The sequence below is a fragment of the Doryrhamphus excisus genome, linkage group LG13 (genome assembly GCF_037039965.1).
Source record: "Doryrhamphus excisus strain RoL-2023G ecotype Guam linkage group LG13, RoL_Dexc_Guam_v1.1, whole genome shotgun sequence".
NCBI classification, from domain to species: Eukaryota; Metazoa; Chordata; class Actinopteri; order Syngnathiformes; family Syngnathidae; genus Doryrhamphus; species Doryrhamphus excisus.
Genome location: NC_136369.1, coordinates 20,917,857 through 20,939,824, shown reverse-complemented (window position 1 = coordinate 20,939,824; position 21,968 = coordinate 20,917,857). Strand labels below are relative to the sequence as shown.

The 21,968-nt window shown below is 46.8% G+C and overlaps 4 protein-coding genes across 5 annotated transcripts; 1 reads left to right on the top strand and 3 right to left on the bottom strand.

Moving 5' to 3' along the window:
* Nucleotides 1–138: 138 nt before the first annotated feature.
* minar1 (membrane integral NOTCH2 associated receptor 1) lies at nucleotides 139–4,372 on the top strand. Its single transcript, XM_058088684.2, has 4 exons — nucleotides 139–1,603; nucleotides 1,694–2,917; nucleotides 3,143–3,340; nucleotides 3,511–4,372. The coding sequence occupies exons 1-4, from the start codon at nucleotides 953–955 to the stop codon at nucleotides 3,700–3,702; spliced, it is 2,265 nt and encodes a 754-aa protein (XP_057944667.2). The 5' UTR covers nucleotides 139–952; the 3' UTR covers nucleotides 3,703–4,372.
* Nucleotides 4,373–5,066: 694 nt separating this feature from the next.
* Nucleotides 5,067–10,223, bottom strand: LOC131139126 (stathmin-4-like). The gene is made up of 5 exons (XM_058088425.2): nucleotides 9,554–10,223; nucleotides 6,725–6,806; nucleotides 5,956–6,051; nucleotides 5,534–5,733; nucleotides 5,067–5,470 (listed from the first exon to the last, which is right to left on the bottom strand). The coding sequence occupies exons 2-5, from the start codon at nucleotides 6,735–6,737 to the stop codon at nucleotides 5,351–5,353; spliced, it is 429 nt and encodes a 142-aa protein (XP_057944408.2). The 5' UTR covers nucleotides 6,738–6,806; nucleotides 9,554–10,223; the 3' UTR covers nucleotides 5,067–5,350.
* A 1,843-nt stretch (nucleotides 10,224–12,066) lies between these two features.
* On the bottom strand, nucleotides 12,067–17,119 carry gpn1 (GPN-loop GTPase 1). 2 transcript variants are annotated; one of them, XM_058088408.2, is made up of 13 exons: nucleotides 16,545–17,119; nucleotides 16,025–16,118; nucleotides 15,837–15,943; nucleotides 14,908–14,945; nucleotides 14,765–14,843; nucleotides 14,377–14,471; nucleotides 14,255–14,300; nucleotides 13,894–14,040; nucleotides 13,745–13,827; nucleotides 13,063–13,102; nucleotides 12,903–12,990; nucleotides 12,325–12,432; nucleotides 12,067–12,253 (listed from the first exon to the last, which is right to left on the bottom strand). In XM_058088408.2, the coding sequence occupies exons 1-13, from the start codon at nucleotides 16,686–16,688 to the stop codon at nucleotides 12,150–12,152; spliced, it is 1,173 nt and encodes a 390-aa protein (XP_057944391.2). In that variant the 5' UTR covers nucleotides 16,689–17,119; the 3' UTR covers nucleotides 12,067–12,149. The 2 variants fall into 2 exon arrangements, with proteins under 2 accessions (XP_057944391.2, XP_078651852.1); XM_078795726.1 differs by having other exon boundaries at nucleotides 16,020–16,118; nucleotides 16,545–16,574.
* A 218-nt stretch (nucleotides 17,120–17,337) lies between these two features.
* On the bottom strand, nucleotides 17,338–20,812 carry LOC131139120 (uncharacterized). Its single transcript, XM_058088417.2, has 3 exons — nucleotides 19,126–20,812; nucleotides 18,750–18,916; nucleotides 17,338–18,682 (listed from the first exon to the last, which is right to left on the bottom strand). Exons 1-3 carry the CDS (start codon nucleotides 19,402–19,404, stop codon nucleotides 18,436–18,438), a joined length of 693 nt encoding a protein of 230 aa, XP_057944400.2. The 5' UTR covers nucleotides 19,405–20,812; the 3' UTR covers nucleotides 17,338–18,435.
* Between the last annotated feature and the right edge of the window lie 1,156 nt (nucleotides 20,813–21,968).

Sequence of the window (21,968 nt, the reverse complement as noted above, 5' to 3'; positions counted from 1 at the left end):
GGGGGTGGGGGTGAGAGGGGCGGGTCACCGCAGTGATGTGGACGTGTGCGTGTTTCAAAGGTGCTATCTCATGTTAGCGTGTGAAGGCGAGCCACGGCTATTTAGCGTGTTTGTACTTGTTGGTGTGTACTTGTTGGTGTGTACTTCATGGTGCTGATCCAGTAAAGACGGTTCTGTTTACACGCCCGCTCTGTGTTGACGAGTCTGACGGGTCACGTGATGGGGTAGTCACGTGATCACGCCCGTCCTCCTGGGTTCACCTTGCATGGCTTGAGTGACAGCCGTCAAGGCTTCCGGGCCGCCAGGTGAGGCACAGACCCGTATAGTCACGTGTCCGGTGACGTCATCAGCCGTCGATGCAGTCCGGGGTCAGAGGTCATGATGTCCAGCGGTAGTGACGTCACCACAACAACAGCCAACAAAGAACAAGCTGCTGTCCCGTGCGGCGAGCTGACGGGATGTAGCGCAGTCCTTCACAATAAGAGCACGGCCGTGCGGCTGTGTGACTTATGTGCGGACCAAAGATCCCGCTAGCAGACATATTTCCGTTTCTGTAAGCTCTCGCGTGCCGACTGACGTGAAAGTTTACCAAGGAGACGACAAATGAAAAATGGAAGCGAACGAAAGTTTTCCGTACGCTTCGGAGGGATACGCTGACATCGCTCTTATTGTGACAGCCCCGACCGGATGTGGCCAGCGTGGTCTCGGCACGGCGACACTTGGCGCCTGGCGGACAGCTGCGGACCGGCGGGTCCAGTCGAGCCTCATCGGAGCCGGGAGAGCCACAGCATGTGGTCCTCCTGGGGGTTCTTCTCCTAGCTGGTTCCGAGTCACATACGAGCTCGGAGGCGGACACGCGCGGCACACGTGAACGCGCATGGAGGCAAGAGTGCGGTGAAGTCTTCCTCTCTCCTCTCTCGGCTCGGTTCTTCGGTTCTGCTGAGCATCCACAATGGAGGCCGGCCCAGAGCAGTTCCTGAGGCGGATCCTGGAGGACCTGGACGTTCAGCACGCCAACATGTCCGACCAGGAGCTGTGCAAGTCGCTGTGCACGCGCGTGGACCTGGTGCACCTTGCCAAACTGCGCGCGCACCTTTACCGCGCGGCCAGTCTGGACCCGGACTTTCCCGCCACGCTCTTCCGGGACAAAATGCGCGCCCCCGCCGGAGACGAGCAGTCCAAGAGGCGCGTGCTCGCGGCGGACATCGTCGCCATGCTCCACCTGATCCACGCGCACGGGGGCGTGGCCGCGCACAGAGTCCAGAGGCACGAGCACGCCGAGGCCAGGCGCGTGCGTCATCACTACGCCCCCCTCGGAGAGCCCCCGTCGGCCCTTGTCAATAATCCCCCCGGCCCGGAAACGCGCCGGACCTTCCTTCCCGCCTCGGAGCCCAACTTCCTGTTGGGGGTGGGCGGGAGGCAGGGCGGGTGGCAGGGCGGGTGCCGAGCGTCCTCTTTGGACAAACTGCACCACCTGCCCCAGTACTCCCCCTCCCCACCCGGCCGCCGCATGCAGGACGGCCCCCCGATGGCACGCACCTGCCTGCAGAAGAGGAACATCTTCAAAGAGGACTTCCACAAAATGGCCTCCTTCGGCCCGCAGGTGCGTTCACGACGCGTCGGGCCGTTGGAGTCCCGCCCAAAGTGTCAAAGTGCTTGCTTTGCGACTTTAACGATGACTTCTCTCCTCCAGGTTATCGCGGCCAAGGACGGTGAGGGGGCGGAGCCATTCCGCCACACGCCCGCCCCCTTCTTCAATCGCAGCTTCGAGGTGGCCTACAGGAAGCCGTACTGCCCGCCCACCCTCAGCCCGGCCCTGCCGGAGAGGCGGCGCGTCAAACACGAGAGTCTGGATGACCTTCAGGCGTCCACGTACTTCGGGCCCACCACCGTGTCCGAGTGCGTGAGTGGCAAGAAGCACAGTGGGCAGGGCAGGAAGCAGGGGGCGTGGCCTGTGAAGAGCTTGAGCCTCAATGTGGAGGAGGGGCCTCATGACCTGGAGAGGTCGTATGCAAGCAAACCAAACTTCCATCGCAACGCCAGCGTGGTCGGGGCTGACGACACGCGCTTCCAGAGCCCCAAGCGACCGCTGGCGTATCCCGGCGGCCTTGCCAACGACGCCATGAAGACGAAGGACGGCGCCGTGATGGACAGGGTGGAGTCGGCCAGGAGGAGGTGGGACAAGCAAGTCAACGGTCCGGCTTTTCACGGCACGGACGGCTCGGCGTGCTTCGGGACTCAAACGGAACACGGTGGTCAGAAGAAGGCGCCACGCGCCTTCAAGCACTCAGACGAAGAATCCGAGATTGTCGGCGACGACATCAGCGACATCTTCCGCTTCCTGGATGAGATGAGCGTGTGCGACTCGCTGGGCGTGGTCCAGTCGTCGTGCTACGACAGCGCCGCCTCGCTGAAGTCGGAGGGCGACAGTTCGCCCGAACGAAACACGGTCAAACTGGCGAAGTCGCAGCTGGACCGCCTCCTGCGCTCGCTGGACAACACGGACGACGAGCTCAAGTCCAGCGTGTGCAAGCTAGTGGCGAGGATCGGCGAGATCGAGCGGAAGCTGGAGTCGCTGTCGGGCGTACGCGGCGAGATCTCGCAGGTTCTGTCCAAACTCAACAAGCTGGACCAGAAGATCCAGGAGCCCGACCCCACCCCCGCCTCCTCCCCCCCCGACGCCTCACCGCACGTCTTCCGCTGCCACACCCTCAACGTGGGCGGCGCCCGTGACGACAGCCCGGGCCTGAGGGCGACGGCCCTGAGGAAGAACGCCTTCACCAGGAGGTCATCGCACTCGCTCGACGACGACGGCGAGTCAAAGGTCGTCGATGTGTCGCCGCGAGACTGGCGAACGCTGTCGTACTCCTGCCATCCCGACACCGTGGACAAGGAGCGAGGCTGCCGGGCCAAAGAGGTACGTGTGGTCATGTGACACTCAGGTCAGGGACAGGAAGCAGAAGGAAACAGGATGTGTGCGGGAATGGTGTGATTGTGGAAGAGCGGCAGGAAGACTCCAAGAAGAAGGCGCCGCCATCTGGAGGTCCAACATGAGCTTCTATTTTTACGTCTGCTAAATCCATGGCTTCTGTTCCCGCTCACATGTCCTCGCCACGCATCCAACGCCGCTTCCTGTCTGCAGGTGGACCAATACGACTTCCCCGGGATGCTGCGCCCCCCCAAGGCGGCCAGGGAGTCCTACCTGACCGAACATCACCTGAGGCCGGCGGTCCCAGCCCACGCCAAAGGAAGTCCCCTGTATTCCGGGCCGAGGCTCAGCGGGCCGTCCTGGACCGCCGACGAATACAAACGCAGCTCAGGAACCACGTTGGACCTGCAGGTACGTCACATGACGCTCGCTAAGCGGGCCACGCCTTCTATTGATTGACAGCTGTCCAACGGCCCTCGTTATTGTGACCCAACCGTCGGTGAGCTCATCATACGGTGCTTTTATTGTGAAATGCCCTAGCAGGATGCGGAACAAAGATGGTGTCTGTGTGCTTGGCGCAGGCGGAGTCGCTGAACCCGAACAAGCTGGAGTTCTGGATGGAGGACGTGTACACGCCGGGCTATGACTCGCTGCTCAAGCAGCGGGAGGCGGAGTTCCGCAGGGCCAAGGCGTGTAAGATTGGCGCCCTGATCGCCGCCACCTTCAGCGTCATCCTCGTCATCGTGGTCCCCATCTGCGCCATGAAGACGTAGCATGGTGGGATCAACCACCCGGGGCAGAAACAGGAAGTAGACACTTAGTTGTAGCTTCTGGACCCTGTCATGAGTCCGGACCGGACTGGACTTTGGACCACAACAAACCACATGAATGTATGTATCACGTGGTCTGCTCAGAGTCCGCAATGTTCCTTGTCCGCTCGCTAGCCGAATGTGTCCGTCACCTCCAGTGTCTCCACAGAACACCCATAGTCCGTTCTGGATCTGAAGGGACTTGAGACGGATTGAGCGGTCCAGGTTCTGCTGAGGTTCTCGTGATGCTGAATGTCATATTTACCTTCTGGAATGTTCTCTAATAAGAATGACTGGACTACCTGATGGAATGTTCCACAATAAACTTCCTGTGGTGTCTTTGGGTCGTGTCCCGCAGGTGCTGACATGGTCCGTGTCAGGTGAGTCCATGGCGAGTTCTAGAAGGTCAAGGAAGGAAATTGTAAAGGTCATTGCTTTTCCAGACGTGGCCTTCACGACCTTTCCAGACGTCGGCTGGTTTACGACTCTTGATGGACTTCTCCATTGAGCCGCTAAATGTCAGCGCCGTCACGTCTCAGTAGCTTCTCGTGGACACGCGCGCGTCCCGTGGCCGCCCCAGATGCATGGTGGGACTTTTGACCACGCTTGTTTTTGTTTTGGGTGGCCATCTGGCTCCGCCCACAGGAGACGGCTCAGGCTGTTTGGCTCAGGTTGCAAAACCAGCGGGAACCAGACGAGATGGTCTGACCCACTTGCAGTAGGACAGTCGGCTAGCTGCTAGCATTAGCTTGTGTGCTGCGATGGACTAAAACCGCCGACTTGAAGCCGAATTTATGGACCACGGCGTCCTCCAGAGACGCCACATGTACGCTCATCAATTATTACTGGGCCCATGTGCAGCACGACGGCACCGGATCCTTCTGTCCTACTTCTGGACCTGCTGTGATGCCTTCAAATACTTTGACCCAATTCAGGGAGTGATAAGTCCAAAATGTAGGCAGTCTCGTCTGGTCCACTATTACAGTATTACAGTATTGCAGTATTTCAACCTGACGGTGTAGCTAATATTGAATGTAATATATATATATTCATAATATGAAATGCGACACTGGAGTACAATAAGTATGTATGAATGTGCCACGCGCGCTACGTAGCGCCATATTGTACACGTCTCCCACGTGCTTTGGTAGTTTGGGAGGCTGGACACCAACGCGAAGCACAGAGCTGTCTGTGATTGGTTCCAGTCCAGGAAACCCCGCCCCCATGATTTATTTCACCTGATTGACAGCTAGCTTACCTGTTCCTTTGCGCTTGCAGCGAAGCGAACAGACAGACAGAACATCGACAACAGACACTTTGATGGCATCTTGACGTCTTTATTTCCACACAAAAGGGGAAATCTTTGCTGTCTGTTGCGTGTTTTCATGTCCCAACAGCGTCCAAAACCATGGAAAGCCATGGAAACAAAGTTGATCAATGTCACGTGATCTACAGCAGCTCTGCCGCGCTCTCAGAGCCTCGTGCTCCTTTCGAAGTCACATTCGAGACCGGACGTCGAAAAAGACGAGCCGATGAAATCCATCTCGGGCTGACGAGACTTCGCCCGGATGCTGACGAGACTTCACGACGGATGCTGACGAGACTTCAGCCATCACCTCACCTGCTGCTGCTTCGTGTCCGGGCGACGTTCTCGGCTGAGAGCTTTGTGAGCGACGTCGCGCTCGTGCTGTCGTCTCTCTGCCAGGTGCTTCAGAAGCTCCGCCTCCTGACACTGGAAGGTAAAAGGTGACGTCAGCGTCGTGTCAACCGTCACGGACGTCCGTTCGGCTCTGACCTTTCTCCTCTCGTGGGCGGCCTCGAGTTTCTGGTGGATCTCTTCCAGGGAGGCTTTGTGGCGAGGGGGCGTGGTCGCCTTCGGCTCGCCGTTAAAGGTGGGCGGCTTCAGGATGACCTGGAAGGCGTGGCCGCTGGCACGCTTGTTCAGCTCCATGACCTCCATGTGGCGGATGTCGCCCAGGTTTAAGTCCACCACACCTGTCGAGACGTCAGACGAAACATCTTAACGTCACGTCACGTCACGTCACGTCACGTCACGCCACGCCACGCCACGCCACGCGAGGAAATAACGTCTTAACCTCTAACCCGATTATTTGCACTTTTTGACTCATGGTCAACTGTCCCCGCCCATCGGACACAACAAGTACCCGAGGAGAGGAGGCCAAATGTGATCACGTGACCGAGGAGACGTCAACCGACCTTCCTTTTTGGCAGCCATGGCGTCGCGTGGCTTCTGGAAGATGCAGGAGCACAAAAAGGACACCAGGGGGAGCTCTCGCAGCTTCTCTCGATGGGCTGAAGAGACAAACGCATACAATAAATACAATAAATACTTCAATATTCATTACAGAATACTGTTAATAGTCAATAATAATATTACAGTAATATTACATATCATACAGATATTAATAACATTGATATCAATAAAATATTAATTGTGAACATCGTTATTGATAGTAATAAAATAATATATTGCATTTTTACATCTTGATATAAATATAAATGTGATTGTTACTATTAATATATGTATGTATAAATCATACCATTAATAGCGACAATATTAACAACAAAACTAATAAAATAGTAATAATAATAAAATGTAATATACACAGTAATATTAACATTACATGTAATATAGCAATAATAATGATAAAGTATTAATTAATCATAAGTATTGATAATAAATTAATGGAACTAATATTAATATTTAAATGTATGTATAATATGTTAATACCAAAATTAATAACACTATTAACGTTATACTGATATAACCATCATTCACATAATATATTTATATATTAATAAGATAAACATTTGAATGCAATTTGTATTTATAGAGTTCAAATACGGTTGTTCATTTGTAATAATGCTGTCAACGACAACCATAATAAAACAGTGCTTATGATAATAAGAATACAAATAGTAAGTGCCAACAAGAAGTCAAAGTCGTGAGTGAGAAGAAAAGCACCTGCTGACGTCATGGCCTTGCTGCTGGGGAAGACTTTGTGAAGTCAGCCAGACGGCAATCAGGGAATAGTGTTCCCGACAGTCTAAACAGAGGGTCAGAATGGCAATCAATTAGTCACATGTGGCGAGAACATAACATGACCATTACATAACATTACCATAACATTACCATAACATAACATTACCATAACATTACCATAACATTACCATAACATTACCATAACATAACATTACCATAACATAACATCACCATAACATTACCATAACATAACATTACCATAACATAACATAACATTACCATAACATAACATAACATTACCATAACATTACCATAACATTACCATAACATTACCATAACATTACATAACATTACCATAACATTACCATAACATAACATAACATTACCATAACATAACATTACCATAACATTACCATAACATAACATTACCATAAGATTACCATAACATAACATTACCATAACATAACATTACCATAACATTACCATAACATAAGATTACCATAACATAAGATTACCATAACATAACATTACCATAACATTACCATGACATAAGATTACCATGACATAAGATTACCATGACATAACATTACCATAACATAACATTACCATAACATAACATTACCATAACATAACATTACCATAACATAAGATTACCATAACATTACCATAACATAACATGACCATAACATAACATGACCATAACATAACATGACCATAACATAACATGACCATAACATAACATGACCATAACATAACATTACCATAACATAACATTACCATAACATAACATTACCATAACATAACATGACCATAACATAACATGACCATAACATAACATGACCATAACATAACATGACCATAACATAACATGACCATAACATAACATGACCATAACATAACATGACCATAACATAACATGACCATAACATAACATGACCATAACATAACATGACCATAACATAACATAACATGACATAACATGACCATAACATAACATAACATGACCATAACATAACATGACCATAACATAACATTACCATAACATAACATTACCATAACATAACATCACCATAACATTACCATAACATAACATTACCATAACATTACCATAACATAACATAACATTACCATAACATTACCATAACATTACATAACATTACCATAACATTACCATAACATAACATAACATTACCATAACATAACATTACCATAACATTACCATAACATAACATTACCATAAGATTACCATAACATAACATTACCATAACATAACATTACCATAACATTACCATAACATAAGATTACCATAACATAAGATTACCATAACATAACATTACCATAACATTACCATGACATAAGATTACCATGACATAACATTACCATAACATAACATTACCATAACATAACATTACCATAACATAACATGACCATAACATAACATGACCATAACATAACATGACCATAACATAACATGACCATAACATAACATGACCATAACATAACATGACCATAACATAACATGACCATAACATAACATGACCATAACATAACATTACCATAACATAACATTACCATAACATAACATTACCATAACATAAGATTACCATAACATAACATGACCATAACATAACATTACCATAACATAACATTACCATAACATAACATTACCATAACATAACATTACCATAACATAACATTACCATAACATAACATGACCATAACATAACATGACCATAACATAACATGACCATAACATAACATGACCATAACATAACATGACCATAACATAACATAACATGACATAACATGACCATAACATAACATGACCATAACATAACATAACATGACCATAACATAACATGACCATAACATAACATAACCATAACATAACATTACCATAACATAACCATAACATAACATAACATGACCATAACATAACATGACCATAACATAACATTACTATAACATAACATTACCATAACATAACATGACCATAACATAACATGACCATAACATAACATGACCATAACATAACATTACCATAACATAACATGACCATAACATAACATGACCATAACATAACATAACATAACATAACATGACCATAACATAACATGACCATAACATAACATGACCATAACATAACATAACATAACATAACATAACATGACCATAACATAACATGACCATAACATAACATAACCATAACATAACATGACCATAACATAACATGACCATAACATAACATGACCATAACATAACATGACCATAACATAACATTACCATAACATAACATGACCATAACATAACATGACCATAACATAACATAACATAACATGACCATAACATAACATGACCATAACATAACATGACCATAACATAACATGACCATAACATAACATGACCATAACATAACATGACCATAACATAACATGACCATAACATAACATGACCATAACATAACATAACATAACATAACATGACCATAACATAACATGACCATAACATAACATGCAATGGAAGTCAGCTAATTAGCTTGAAGGGCTTCATCTGCTGGATCAGCTTCCTAACGAGCCTCTGGTGTCCAAGAAAGAACAATTACACGTATTACGTATTTTTCATGAAAAACTACTTCTTATCTTTTGTCTGCTGTCTGTGACGTCATCGTTATTATTCCTTGTGTTTCTGAGCGATGATGTCATTTTTGTCTTTGTGCTTTTTGGCCGCCCAATTTGAAGACCAAGAAAGAAGAAAAAGGAAGCAAAGACAAAGTAGAGAAATATAAGAGAGAAATAAAAGATAATCACTCACCAGTTTGATGCTGCTGTTCACGCTGAAGATGTGCAGCATCCTCCGCAGCATCAGCACCACACGGCAGCTGCTGCATGACATCACTTTGGAGCTTTCTGATTGGCCGAGGAGGCGCGTGGGTTCTTATTGGTCGCGCTAAAGGGGGCCGGGGGGCGCTGTGGGTGTTCCTCGTGAAGGAAAAGAAGCCACTTATCACACCCATCATTTGTTATCATTAATGAAAGTCATTGTAACACATTGTAAGTCTTATTATTAACATTCGTTCTTGTTATGATTTTATGCATCTGATTTACAGAATCTGTCATGATGCACTGCGGTGTCTTCTACAGACTAACGTGTGTGTGTGTGTGTGTGTGTGTGTGTCAGAGAGCAGGGGAAAGGAACTCCTCACTCTTCACTGGTGATGTCATGATCAGCCAATCAGGGCGGACTATACAGCTTTGTTGTTTCTCTTAAACGAGTCAATCTGTGGCGGCTGACTCAACGTCTTTTTGCCTAAGGGTGCGTGAACGTCTTACATCACCACAGCAGAAAGCCTTCAAAACAATCATAAATCATACAATGAAATAAAGTCTGCTCTAAAAAAAGACTTTTCCTATTGGATGAGAATGGAAGAGAATGGAAGAGAATGGAAGAGAATGGAAGAGAATGGATGAGAATGGAAGAGAATGGAAGAGAATGGATGAGAATGGATGAGAATGGAAGAGAATGGAAGAGAATGGAAGAGAATGGAAGAGAATGGAAGAGAATGGAAGAGAATGGAAGAGAATGGAAGAGAATGGAAGAGAATGGATGAGAATGGATGAGAATGGAAGAGAATGGAAGAGAATGGAAGAGAATGGAAGAGAATGGAAGAGAATGGAAGAGAATGGAAGAGAATGGAAGAGAATGGATGAGAATGGAAGAGAATGGAAGAGAATGGATGAGAATGGAAGAGAATGGATGAGAATGGAAGAGAATGGATGAGAATGGAAGAGAATGGATGAGAATGGAAGAGAATGGAAGAGAATGGAAGAGAATGGAAGAGAATGGAAGAGAATGGATGAGAATGGAAGAGAATGGATGAGAATGGAAGAGAATGGATGAGAATGGAAGAGAATGGAAGAGAATGGAAGAGAATGGAAGAGAATGGAAGAGAATGGATGAGAATGGATGAGAATGGATGAGAATGGATGAGAATGGATGAGAATGGATGAGAATGGAAGAGAATGGAAGAGAATGGATGAGAATGGAAGAGAATGGATGAGAATGGATGAGAATGGATGAGAATGGATGAGAATGGAAGAGAATGGATGAGAATGGATGAGAATGGAAGAGAATGGATGAGAATGGAAGAGAATGGAAGAGAATGGAAGAGAATGGAAGAGAATGGAAGAGAATGGAAGAGAATGGAAGAGAATGGAAGAGAATGGAAGAGAATGGATGAGAATGGAAGAGAATGGAAGAGAATGGATGAGAATGGATGAGAATGGAAGAGAATGGATGAGAATGGAAGAGAATGGATGAGAATGGAAGAGAATGGAAGAGAATGGAAGAGAATGGATGAGAATGGAAGAGAATGGAAGAGAATGGAAGAGAATGGAAGAGAATGGAAGAGAATGGAAGAGAATGGAAGAGAATGGATGAGAATGGAAGAGAATGGAAGAGAATGGAAGAGAATGGATGAGAATGGATGAGAATGGATGAGAATGGAAGAGAATGGAAGAGAATGGAAGAGAATGGAAGAGAATGGATGAGAATGGAAGAGAATGGAAGAGAATGGAAGAGAATGGATGAGAATGGATGAGAATGGATGAGAATGGATGAGAATGGAAGAGAATGGAAGAGAATGGAAGAGAATGGAAGAGAATGGAAGAGAATGGATGAGAATGGAAGAGAATGGAAGAGAATGGAAGAGAATGGAAGAGAATGGATGAGAATGGATGAGAATGGAAGAGAATGGATGAGAATGGATGAGAATGGATGAGAATGGAAGAGAATGGATGAGAATGGAAGAGAATGGATGAGAATGGATGAGAATGGAAGAGAATGGATGAGAATGGAAGAGAATGGATGAGAATGGATGAGAATGGATGAGAATGGAAGAGAATGGAAGAGAATGGAAGAGAATGGATGAGAATGGATGAGAATGGATGAGAATGGATGAGAATGGAAGAGATGGCGAATCACACTGATGACTCTCGGAGGTTATGACTTCATGTGTGAATATAGAGAACATTTATGACTGATGTAGCGCATTAGTGACTCATGGGGCCTACAGCATATAAATGTATTATTGATGTGATGTATTAATGCCAATGTATGATTCATTCGTATGGGAGCGTGACTGGGACCATACTGGAATCAAACTGGGGCGGCCAACAACACATTTATTGTGTTACTTTGACAACAAGACTGTGGAACAAATGGAAGATAATGAAATAAGTTTAAAAGACATTATTGTTTGTGTAAAAGGAGCCTTGTGCAAGATGACCCCCCCGCCCCCCCCGTGAGCAAATATGACAAATAACATAGGAAAGAATATTGGCTTTATAAAAGTCACCAGCTTGCCCATCAGGAAATACTAAATGGTTTGAGTCCCGTTGATGCGACTCGTTCAGCTTTCTGGCAACCCACACTTGCGGTTTCGGACCTGAACCACCTCCCTCCTCTCCTGCAGGAAGTTCCCAAAGGCGTTCTTCTCTTTGCTCTCCTCCACTTCTGAAGACAAAAACCAAAAGGAGTTACCCCCAGCCTTCACTGGATGTTCATCAGACGTCACTGAAGCTCACGGCTGTGGTCAATGTCGTCCGTGTCACTGTCCATGCCGTTGTCGTCGTCGGAGTCACGCGCGCCGCGGGTCATGATGAGGTCACTGGGTCCGGCCACCTCGGCTTTTTCTGTGGATCACAACATGATGAGTGATCAACATGATCAGTGATCAACATGATCAGTGATCAACATGATCAGTGATCAACATGATCAGTGATCAACATGATCAGTGATCAACATGATCATTGATCAACATGATCAGTGATCAACATGATCAGTGATCAACATGATCAGTGATCAACATGATCAGGGATCAACATGATCAGGGATCAACATGATCAGGGATCAACATGATCAGTGATCAACATGATCAGTGATCAACATGATCAGTGATCAACATGATCAGGGATCAACATGATCAGGGATCAACATGATCAGTGATCAACATGATCAGTGATCAACATGATCAGGGATCAACATGATCAGGGATCAACATGATCAGTGATCAACATGATCATTGATCGGCATCGCAATCCCCCAAAAAGTCCCCCCATAAAAAACGGGCGTCTTGGTCAAATATGAAGAAAGATGAAGTGACCTGAAACGGACGTCGACATGTCCACGGCACCGAGATCCTTCCGCAGTCTCTCCAGCTGCTCTTGCTGCTTCTGACTCTGAGCGTCCATCTTTAGGGCAAAGGTCATCACCAGGTAAGCTTGGGGGGATTGATGAGGGAAGACCACCGTCCACCAACTCACCAGTTGTCTGCGAAGTCTTTCATATTCTGGTCGATAATCCCTGAGGAACCAAACGAGGTTTCAGAAAGGGGGGGGGGGGGGGGCTGGCCGACGTCACTCTTGTTTAGTTTCCACTCTCTAACCACACGTACCTTAGCGTGCCACACAAATACAGTTTGGGTATTGAGGCTGCCAAATAACCTGCCATGGGGCTAAAGTTGCTAAACTTCCAGCCAACGGTCATTTGCCATTGTTTTATGTACGGAAACCTACAATTAGGACGGATGGACGGATGATGGATGGATGGATGGATGATGGATGTAGAGTTGATAGAGATAGATAGAGATAATTCATCTCCAAGAGAAATTCAGATGTATGATTACATGTACAAACCCCATTATATATAATATATGATATCAAATGTATACATTTTGTCTGAACTGGATTTGCATTATTTCCTGATGGGAACAAATTAAGATACGCCTTTATTCGTCCCTCAGTGGGGAAATTTGAAAATGGCCTTGACATTGGTCTAACCTTGTGGCACCAAAACGGAGGAGCCACTGCTTGTGGTATGGATGCGGTGAACCATCCAACATGAACACTGCCGCCCCCTGCTGTACAAATGAAGGCAGGACTACAGGAATACATCACCACAATAAGAAAATAAAGGACCAAGAACCAGACTACGGCCTGTCCTCACCTGTCGTACTCCTCAGCAGCATCCCGCACCTTCACCAGGAACTCGTCCAATCCATTTCCTGTCACCGAGGACACGCCCACTACCTGCGGCAAGAGCAAGATGGCCATGAGACGTTGGCCTTCACCGGTCTCGGTTGTTGTCTGCCTTACCCTCAGGTTGGAGTAGAACTCATCCAGGACCAGGCTCATGGACCGGGTTAGGTTGCTCACATACGACGTCTCCTGGTTTAGAGCGTCCTGGAAAACCTCAAAGTCCTGCATCCACTCCACCGCAAAGCTGTGCTCGATGATGTCAGTCTGCACAAAGTACACACGCGCACACACACACACACACACACACACACACATTCTTAGAGACCTCTAGGCATGAAATAACACCCCTATAGTCTCTACCCGCCCACACGCACAGAGGGGCGCTGAAACAAGCATGTAAAGTGTCTGACCAATCAAATGTTCCTCTGCTGGCCCACCCACGTCCTCATGTGCCCGTTTCCATGGAAACGTTACTCACTTTGTTCATGGCTACAATAAAAGGCAGCTTGGTCTTGTAGAGGATACTGAAAGAATACAAACAAGAAAGGTCACAAGCGCACATCGCCACGGCAACAGAAGGCAACGTGCACCTGGTCGTACCTGCAAGCGTACAACATGTTGGACATGAAGGTGACGGGATTGACGCTGCGGGACGTGTCCATGACGTAGACCACCACGCAGGGGAAGGACGACGCCTGAGATACACGCCATGCTACGCGTTACGACGCCGTGCTGCGCGTTACGACGCCGTGCTGCGCGTTACGACGCCGTGCTGCGCGTTACGACGCCGTGCTGCGCGTTACGACGCCGTGCTGCGCGTTACGACGCCGTGCTGCGCGTTACGACGCCGTGCTGCGCGTTACGACGCCGTGCTGCGCGTTACGACGCCGTGCTGCGCGTTACGACGCCGTGCTGCGCGTTACGACGCCGTGCTGCGCGTTACGACGCCGTGCGGCACAACAACCACCCAGTCAGGCTTGCCACGCACCAGAGCTTCGGTGATGATGGTTCCAGACGCCGACCACGTGAAGACTTCGATCTGACCCGGGGTGTCGATGAGCACGTACCTGCCGAGGTGACATCGGGTGGTCAACATTTACGTTATTTTCATACGCCCAAACATTTACTGACCGGTGATCGTGCTGCTTCTTCTCCAGGAACCGCATCACCTAAAGCACACACACATTTATTCGACATAAGTGAATACGTAAGTGAATACGTAAGTGAATACGTAAGTGAATACGTAAGTGAATACGTAAGTGAATACATAAGTGAATACATAAGTGAATACATAAGTGAATACATAAGTGAATACATAAGTGAATACATAAGTGAATACATAAGTGAATACATAAGTGAATACATAAGTGAATACATAAGTGAATACATACGTGAATACATACGTGAATACATACGTGAATACATACGTGAATACATACGTGAATACATACGTGAATACATACGTGAATACATACGTGAATACATACGTGAATACATACGTGAATACATACGTGAATACATACGTGAATACATACGTGAATACATACGTGAATACATACGTGAATACATACGTGAATACATACGTGAATACATACGTGAATACATACGTGAATACATACGTGAATACATACGTGAATACATACGTGAATACATACGTGAATACATACGTGAATTACATACGTGAATTACATACGTGAATACATACGTGAATACATACGTGAATACATACGTGAATACATACGTGAATACATACGTGAATACATACGTGAATACATACGTGAATACATACGTGAATACATACGTGAATACATACGTGAATACATACGTGAATACATACGTGAATACATAAGTGAATACATACGTGAATACATACGTGAATACATAAGTGAATACATAAGTGAATACATAAGTGAATACATATGTGAATACATAAGTGAATACATAAGTGAATACATAAGTGAATACATATGTGAATACATATGTGAATACATATATGGAATATCTTTTCATACAGCAAGCCTCTACAGGTCAGAGGTCATAGGTCGTCCAGCATCACTCACCTGATCAAAGCGAGTAGCAAACAGGTTGAGCGAGGTCACGATGCCGCCATTGGGCCCCAGGCCGTACTGCTTCATCACCTCCTTGTAGTTCACCGTGTCTCGGATGTCTGCCGAGACAAACGTGCAGGTCAGAGGTCAACGGTGCATCCCGTACACGCGTGACGTCGGTGCCTCTTGCCGCACCTTACCGATGTTTGGAGGGAAGGGGATCTCGTGGACGGCGGGGTCCAGGTTGATGAGGTACGGAGGACTTTTGACAGCGTAAAGATGAGCCGTCAACCTCTGTTGGAGTCAACATGGCGGCTGTCAGACAAGTACACGCTCTGGACAATGGATTAGGAACACCCTTCGTATTTCCACGAACGTGCGGACTGGAACTTGCGTCATTTTGAGCATTTACAAAACGTCATAAATCAATAAATGTTACGGTGGGCTGACCTCAACAAGGGTGGGATCTATGTACGTTTGAGTCCGGTCTACCGGGACACCATCCAAGTCCCAAAGGTTCTCTACGGACCTTCAGCACGTCGTCCCGTCTACTTGGAACACGACGCACCAAAGCATGAAAGAGGCCGGTGCCGCCATTAAAAGCTTGTGAAAATACACACGTTATGGGGTTTTTATTTTTTTAGCTGTTTCCACGGAAGTTGAATCGTGGGGCGGTTTGCTCTTGGTGGTAAACAACGACAAACACGTGGAATGGATGACCTGAACAAAGGTTGTCTTTCCGGATCCGGCCATGCCGAGAACGATCAAACACACTGCTTTCTTCTCACGTGCGGCTTTCCCGTCCTCCTGAGGGGCCGCCATCATGTCCCCGCACGGAGCAACGCTCGGCTGCGCCTCCGCCATCTTTCTCTTCCTCTTCTTCTTCTTCTTCTTCTTCTTCTTCTGCTATTACTGCCGATGGCTTCTTCTTCGGCTCACCTTCGTGTGCATTATAGCGCCCCCTCCCGAGGAGGAAGTCGATACAAACTAGTTAGTTAGGCTGTGGCTGTGGCTGTGTTGACGCCAGTAGCTACCCGGTCTCCGGACGCTCGGAGGCTCCTCCCCCAACCCGGAACCAGCTTTGTGAATTCGGATGGCCACGCCTTCCTCATACTTCCGGGCTGTGTCACGTGGTCTCATGTTTACCCCGGCGTCCTTCCAGAATGACGTTTGTTCTCGTAATATTACAACTTTTTTTTTTCTCATAAGTTTACGACTTTATTCCAGTAATATTACAACTTTTTTATTGTAAAATTACTAATTACTTTTGTCATACGTTTACAACTTTTAGTAATATAAAAACAATTATTTTTCATAAATGTACAGATTTTTCTCCTACATTTCCAACTTTATTCTAGTAATATTAAAACTTTTTTTCTCAAATTTGTGGATTTTTTTTCTCCAACATTTATGACATTTATGACTTATGACTCCTACATTTAATGTTACAACTTTTTTATTGTAAGTTTGCGACTTTATTCTAGTAATATTACAACTTTTTTCTCATAAATTTATGGATTTATTTCTCCTACGTTTATGACTTTATTGTAGTAATATTTCTCATAAGTTTACGACTTTATTCTCGTAATATTAAAACTTTTTATTGTAAGTTTACAATTTTTTTCTCATACGACTTTTAGTTTTAGTTTACTAAAACTTTTAGTTTAGTTTAGTTTACGACTTTATTCTAGTAATATTCCAAAGTTTTTCTTGTCTTTATTCTTGTCATCTGAGATTATACTTTTTTTCAATGTGGCCCCAATACTTGTATAAAACAAATTAAAATTCATTTTAATGAACCGTTCTTTGTTAGAAATTTGACATTTATAACAATAAATTAAACATTAAAAATATTAACGTTATTAAAAAGAACATCATTTTTGGTTACACAGGAACTTCAGAGAATAAAGTCATGATTACCAAAATAAAATGTACAAGAGGAAAGTTGACAATGTAATGCTAATAAAGTCCAAATATGTCATATTGTAATGAGAACAAAAGATGATAAGTGTCGGTTTTAAAATGTCTGCTTTCGTGGACGACTAAGGAAATTTACGCTAGCGAAGTTGGAGTCGGAAGATATTTACATTTTCAAACCAGAAAACGATGAACGAATAGTAAAATTAGAGAGGAATTGGATGTTGCGGCTCAACCAAAAATGGAACCGAGAGTCAAGATGGACCCACATTTCACCGAGTCAGCAAACCAATCTGCACAGTCATGCTCCAATCTGGTTGTCCATCTTGTATAAGGCCAATACAGGCCAATGCAGGCCAATACAGGCCAATGCAGGCCAATGCAGGCCAATACAGGCCAATGCAGGCCAATACAGGCCAATGCAGGCCAATACAGGCCAATGCAGGCCAATACAGGCCAATACAGGCCAATGCAGGCCAATACAGGCCAATACAGGCCATTCCATTCCATTCCATGCTCCAGACGTGTTTAATGAGACGAGCCCACAGACAGGAAGTGGTGGAACAGCATAAATAAGAGGAGGCTATTTAGCTGATGATGATGTGGCTCTGCAGACGTGAAATAAATTAAATGACCCTGACCTACTTCGAGGGGGGGCGTGAATGGTGTGTGGGGGCGGGGGGGTACATGTCAATCACTGTTCTTGCCGTCGGACAGGGTCGCGCACGCAAGTACACCCCACAGCGACGAGGCGGGGCTCCAAGCGGTAGTGGTACCCCGGCTCCTTGCCCCCGGACTTGAGGCGGTGCAGGAGCAGAACCTGGTGCAGGATGGGGGCCGACTTGAGCGTCAGGTCCTCCACGCCATCGGAGTCCAGGCAGCCTCGCAGAAGGCAGCGGGCCTCAGACACGGGTGGGAACACCGAGACGTCGTGGGAGTCGCTTGAGGAGACGAGACAATCAACAGAGTGCTTGGTTACCGTGGCAACCAGCGTGTGAACACCCCTACTTGTAAGTCCACGGCGATATGGAGTCGTTGTGCAGCGGCCGGAACGGTCGGGAAGGAACTAAGACGTTGGGGTTGAGCTGCACGGGGACCGTTTCTATGGCTGGACCGGAGGACCTCCTGGCTGTCTTTGCTGGGGTCGCCGTCGCCGTCGCCGACATCAACATCACCTGGAGACATCACATGACTGACGGCACCATCCCACGGGTGATATCACACATTACACTAGAATTCTTTTCATGGACAAAACGCGTCAAAGCCGTCACGGCAGCGGTGGAAAACGTTTGGACACCCCTGAGATGTTCAAAGACGACGAGAACATCAGGAAAAGACATGTTTAAAGACGTGAGCTTGCCGTCGTTGCCGCTGGAGGTCTTACCATCGCGATGGCGGCGTTTAGCAACCAAAGCATCCTACTCGCTTCTTTCGATCTTCGCAGTCGCACTTCGGAGGTGCTCTCAGCTTCAAGTTGTGTGATTGACAAGCGATGGCATCCCTCAGGGTCCTTTATCCTGCTCGCTGCTGCTGATGTCATCTTTGATCCTCCTCGTTTAACCACAGCGGCCGTCAGCACCACAAAGCTCCACTTTCTTAGATGTGATGATTCTAGGTCACCGCAGGGGGTTTTCTTGTCATGTTCACGGTGGCGCTTCGTCATCAAAGGCGTCGCTTCCTGTTCGGGTGCTGTTGAGCCAGGCACCGACTGATCTGGTCTTCACTGGCATGGATGAAAGCGTTTCATTGACCTTTTCATTGACCTTTTAGGCTTCCTCTTCTGACGTCACGATGCCAGTCTTTCTCTCTCTCCCCTGTAGTGGGCGCACCTTCACCCGCGGGGTCGGCCCATAAAGCCTTTAGGTCTGACAACGACCTTTAGATGACCTTTAGATGCAGCCATGGCGGGTTCTCCTCCGGTCTTTGTTGGCTGCTGACGTCTCATCATGGCTTGCTAGCTGGTAGGAGGCTAACAAGGAAGGACGATAAAACAAACAAACATGCGGACTCGCCAGTGTATTAATAACGGCTAAACATCTTGCTAGTCAAGCTAACGGCTAAACATGTTGCTAGTCAAGCTAATGGCTAAACATCTTGCTAGTCAAGCTAATGGCTAAACATCTTGCTAGTCAAGCTAATGGCTAAACATGTTGCTAGTCAAGCTAATGGCTAAACATGTTGCTAGTCAAGCTAATGGCTAAACATCTTGCTAGTCAAGCTAATGGCTAAACATCCAGCTAGTCAAGCTAATGGCTAAACATCTTGCTAGTCAAGCTAATGGCTAAACATCCTGCTAGTCAAGCTAATGGCTAAACATCTAGCTAGTCAAGCTAATGGCTAAACATCTAGCTAGTCAAGCTAATGGCTAAACATCTTGCTAGTCAAGCTAATGGCTAAACATCCTGCTAGTCAAGCTAATGGCTAAACATCCTGCTAGTCAAGCTAATGGCTAAACATCCTGCTAGTCAAGCTAATGGCTAAACATCTTGCTAGTCAAGCTAATGGCTAAACATCTAGCTAGTCAAGCTAATGGCTAAACATCTTGCTAGTCAAGCTAATGGCTAAACATCTAGCTAGTCAAGCTAATGGCTAAACATCTAGCTAGTCAAGCTAATGGCTAAACATCTAGCTAGTCAAGCTAATGGCTAAACATCTAGCTAGTCAAGCTAGTCGGCCTTTAGGAGCAGACGAACAAAGTACGTCTTGCCGACTCACCGTCCGTGTGTTTTTATCATCAGGTACGTGTGCAAAATATCCCACCATGGGGCCAAGAAAGTTGGGGGGGGGGCATGACTGAATTGGAATGAATCAAGTTCCATCCAGTCGTCATTTCTAAAGATTTCATGGTTTTCTGCAAGTCAAACTATAATTATTCTCTGTAAAATGTATTTGTTGTTAATATTTTTGGTCCATGAATAACAAAAAGTGAAGTATCACTATGAAGTACCACAAAATCATCACAAAATACAGTTTGCCCCCCCGATGTGCAGAAAGAAAAGTAGTCATGAGGAGGAGTTGAAATACTAAAAGGTACCAGGAAGCAGAGCGAGGAAGCAGAGCGAGGAAGCAGAGCGAGGAAGCAGAGCTAGGAAGCAGAGCGAGGAAGCAGAGCGAGGAAGCAGAGCGAGGAAGCAGAGCGAGGAAGCAGAGCGAGGAAGCAGAGCTAGGAAGCAGAGTGAGGAAGCAGAGCTAGGAAGCAGAGCTAGGAAGCAGAGCGAGGAAGCAGAGCTAGGAAGCAGAGCTAGGAAGCAGAGCGAGGAAGCAGAGCTAGGAAGCAGAGCTAGGAAGCAGAGCGAGGAAGCAGAGCGAGGAAGCAGAGCTAGGAAGCAGAGCTAGGAAGCAGAGCTAGGAAGCAGAGCTAGGAAGCAGAGCTAGGAAGCAGAGCTAGGAAGCAGAGCTAGGAAGCAGAGCTAGGAAGCAGAGCTAGGAAGCAGAGCTAGGAAGCAGAGCTAGGAAGCAGAGCTAGGAAGCAGAGCGAGGAAGCAGAGCGAGGAAGCAGAGCGAGGAAGCAGAGCGAGGAAGCAGAGCTAGGAAGCAGAGCGAGGAAGCAGAGCGAGGAAGCAGAGCGAGGAAGCAGAGCGAGGAAGCAGAGCTAGGAAGCAGAGCTAGGAAGCAGAGCTAGGAAGCAGAGCTAGGAAGCAGAGCTAGGAAGCAGAGCTAGGAAGCAGAGCTAGGAAGCAGAGCTAGGAAGCAGAGCTAGGAAGCAGAGCGAGGAAGCAGAGCGAGGAAGCAGAGCGAGGAAGCAGAGCGAGGAAGCAGAGCGAGGAAGCAGAGCTAGGAAGCAGAGCGAGGAAGCAGAGCGAGGAAGCAGAGCGAGGAAGCAGAGCGAGGAAGCAGAGCTAGGAAGCAGAGCTAGGAAGCAGAGCTAGGAAGCAGAGCGAGGAAGCAGAGCTAGGAAGCAGAGCGAGGAAGCAGAGCGAGGAAGCAGAGCGAGGAAGCAGAGCGAGGAAGCAGAGCTAGGAAGCAGAGCTAGGAAGCAGAGCTAGGAAGCAGAGCTAGGAAGCAGAGCTAGGAAGCAGAGCTAGGAAGCAGAGCTAGGAAGCAGAGCGAGGAAGCAGAGCGAGGAAGCAGAGCTAGGAAGCAGAGCTAGGAAGCAGAGCTAGGAAGCAGAGCGAGGAAGCAGAGCGAGGAAGCAGAGCTAGGAAGCAGAGCTAGGAAGCAGAGCTAGGAAGCAGAGCGAGGAAGCAGAGCGAGGAAGCAGAGCTAGGAAGCAGAGCTAGGAAGCAG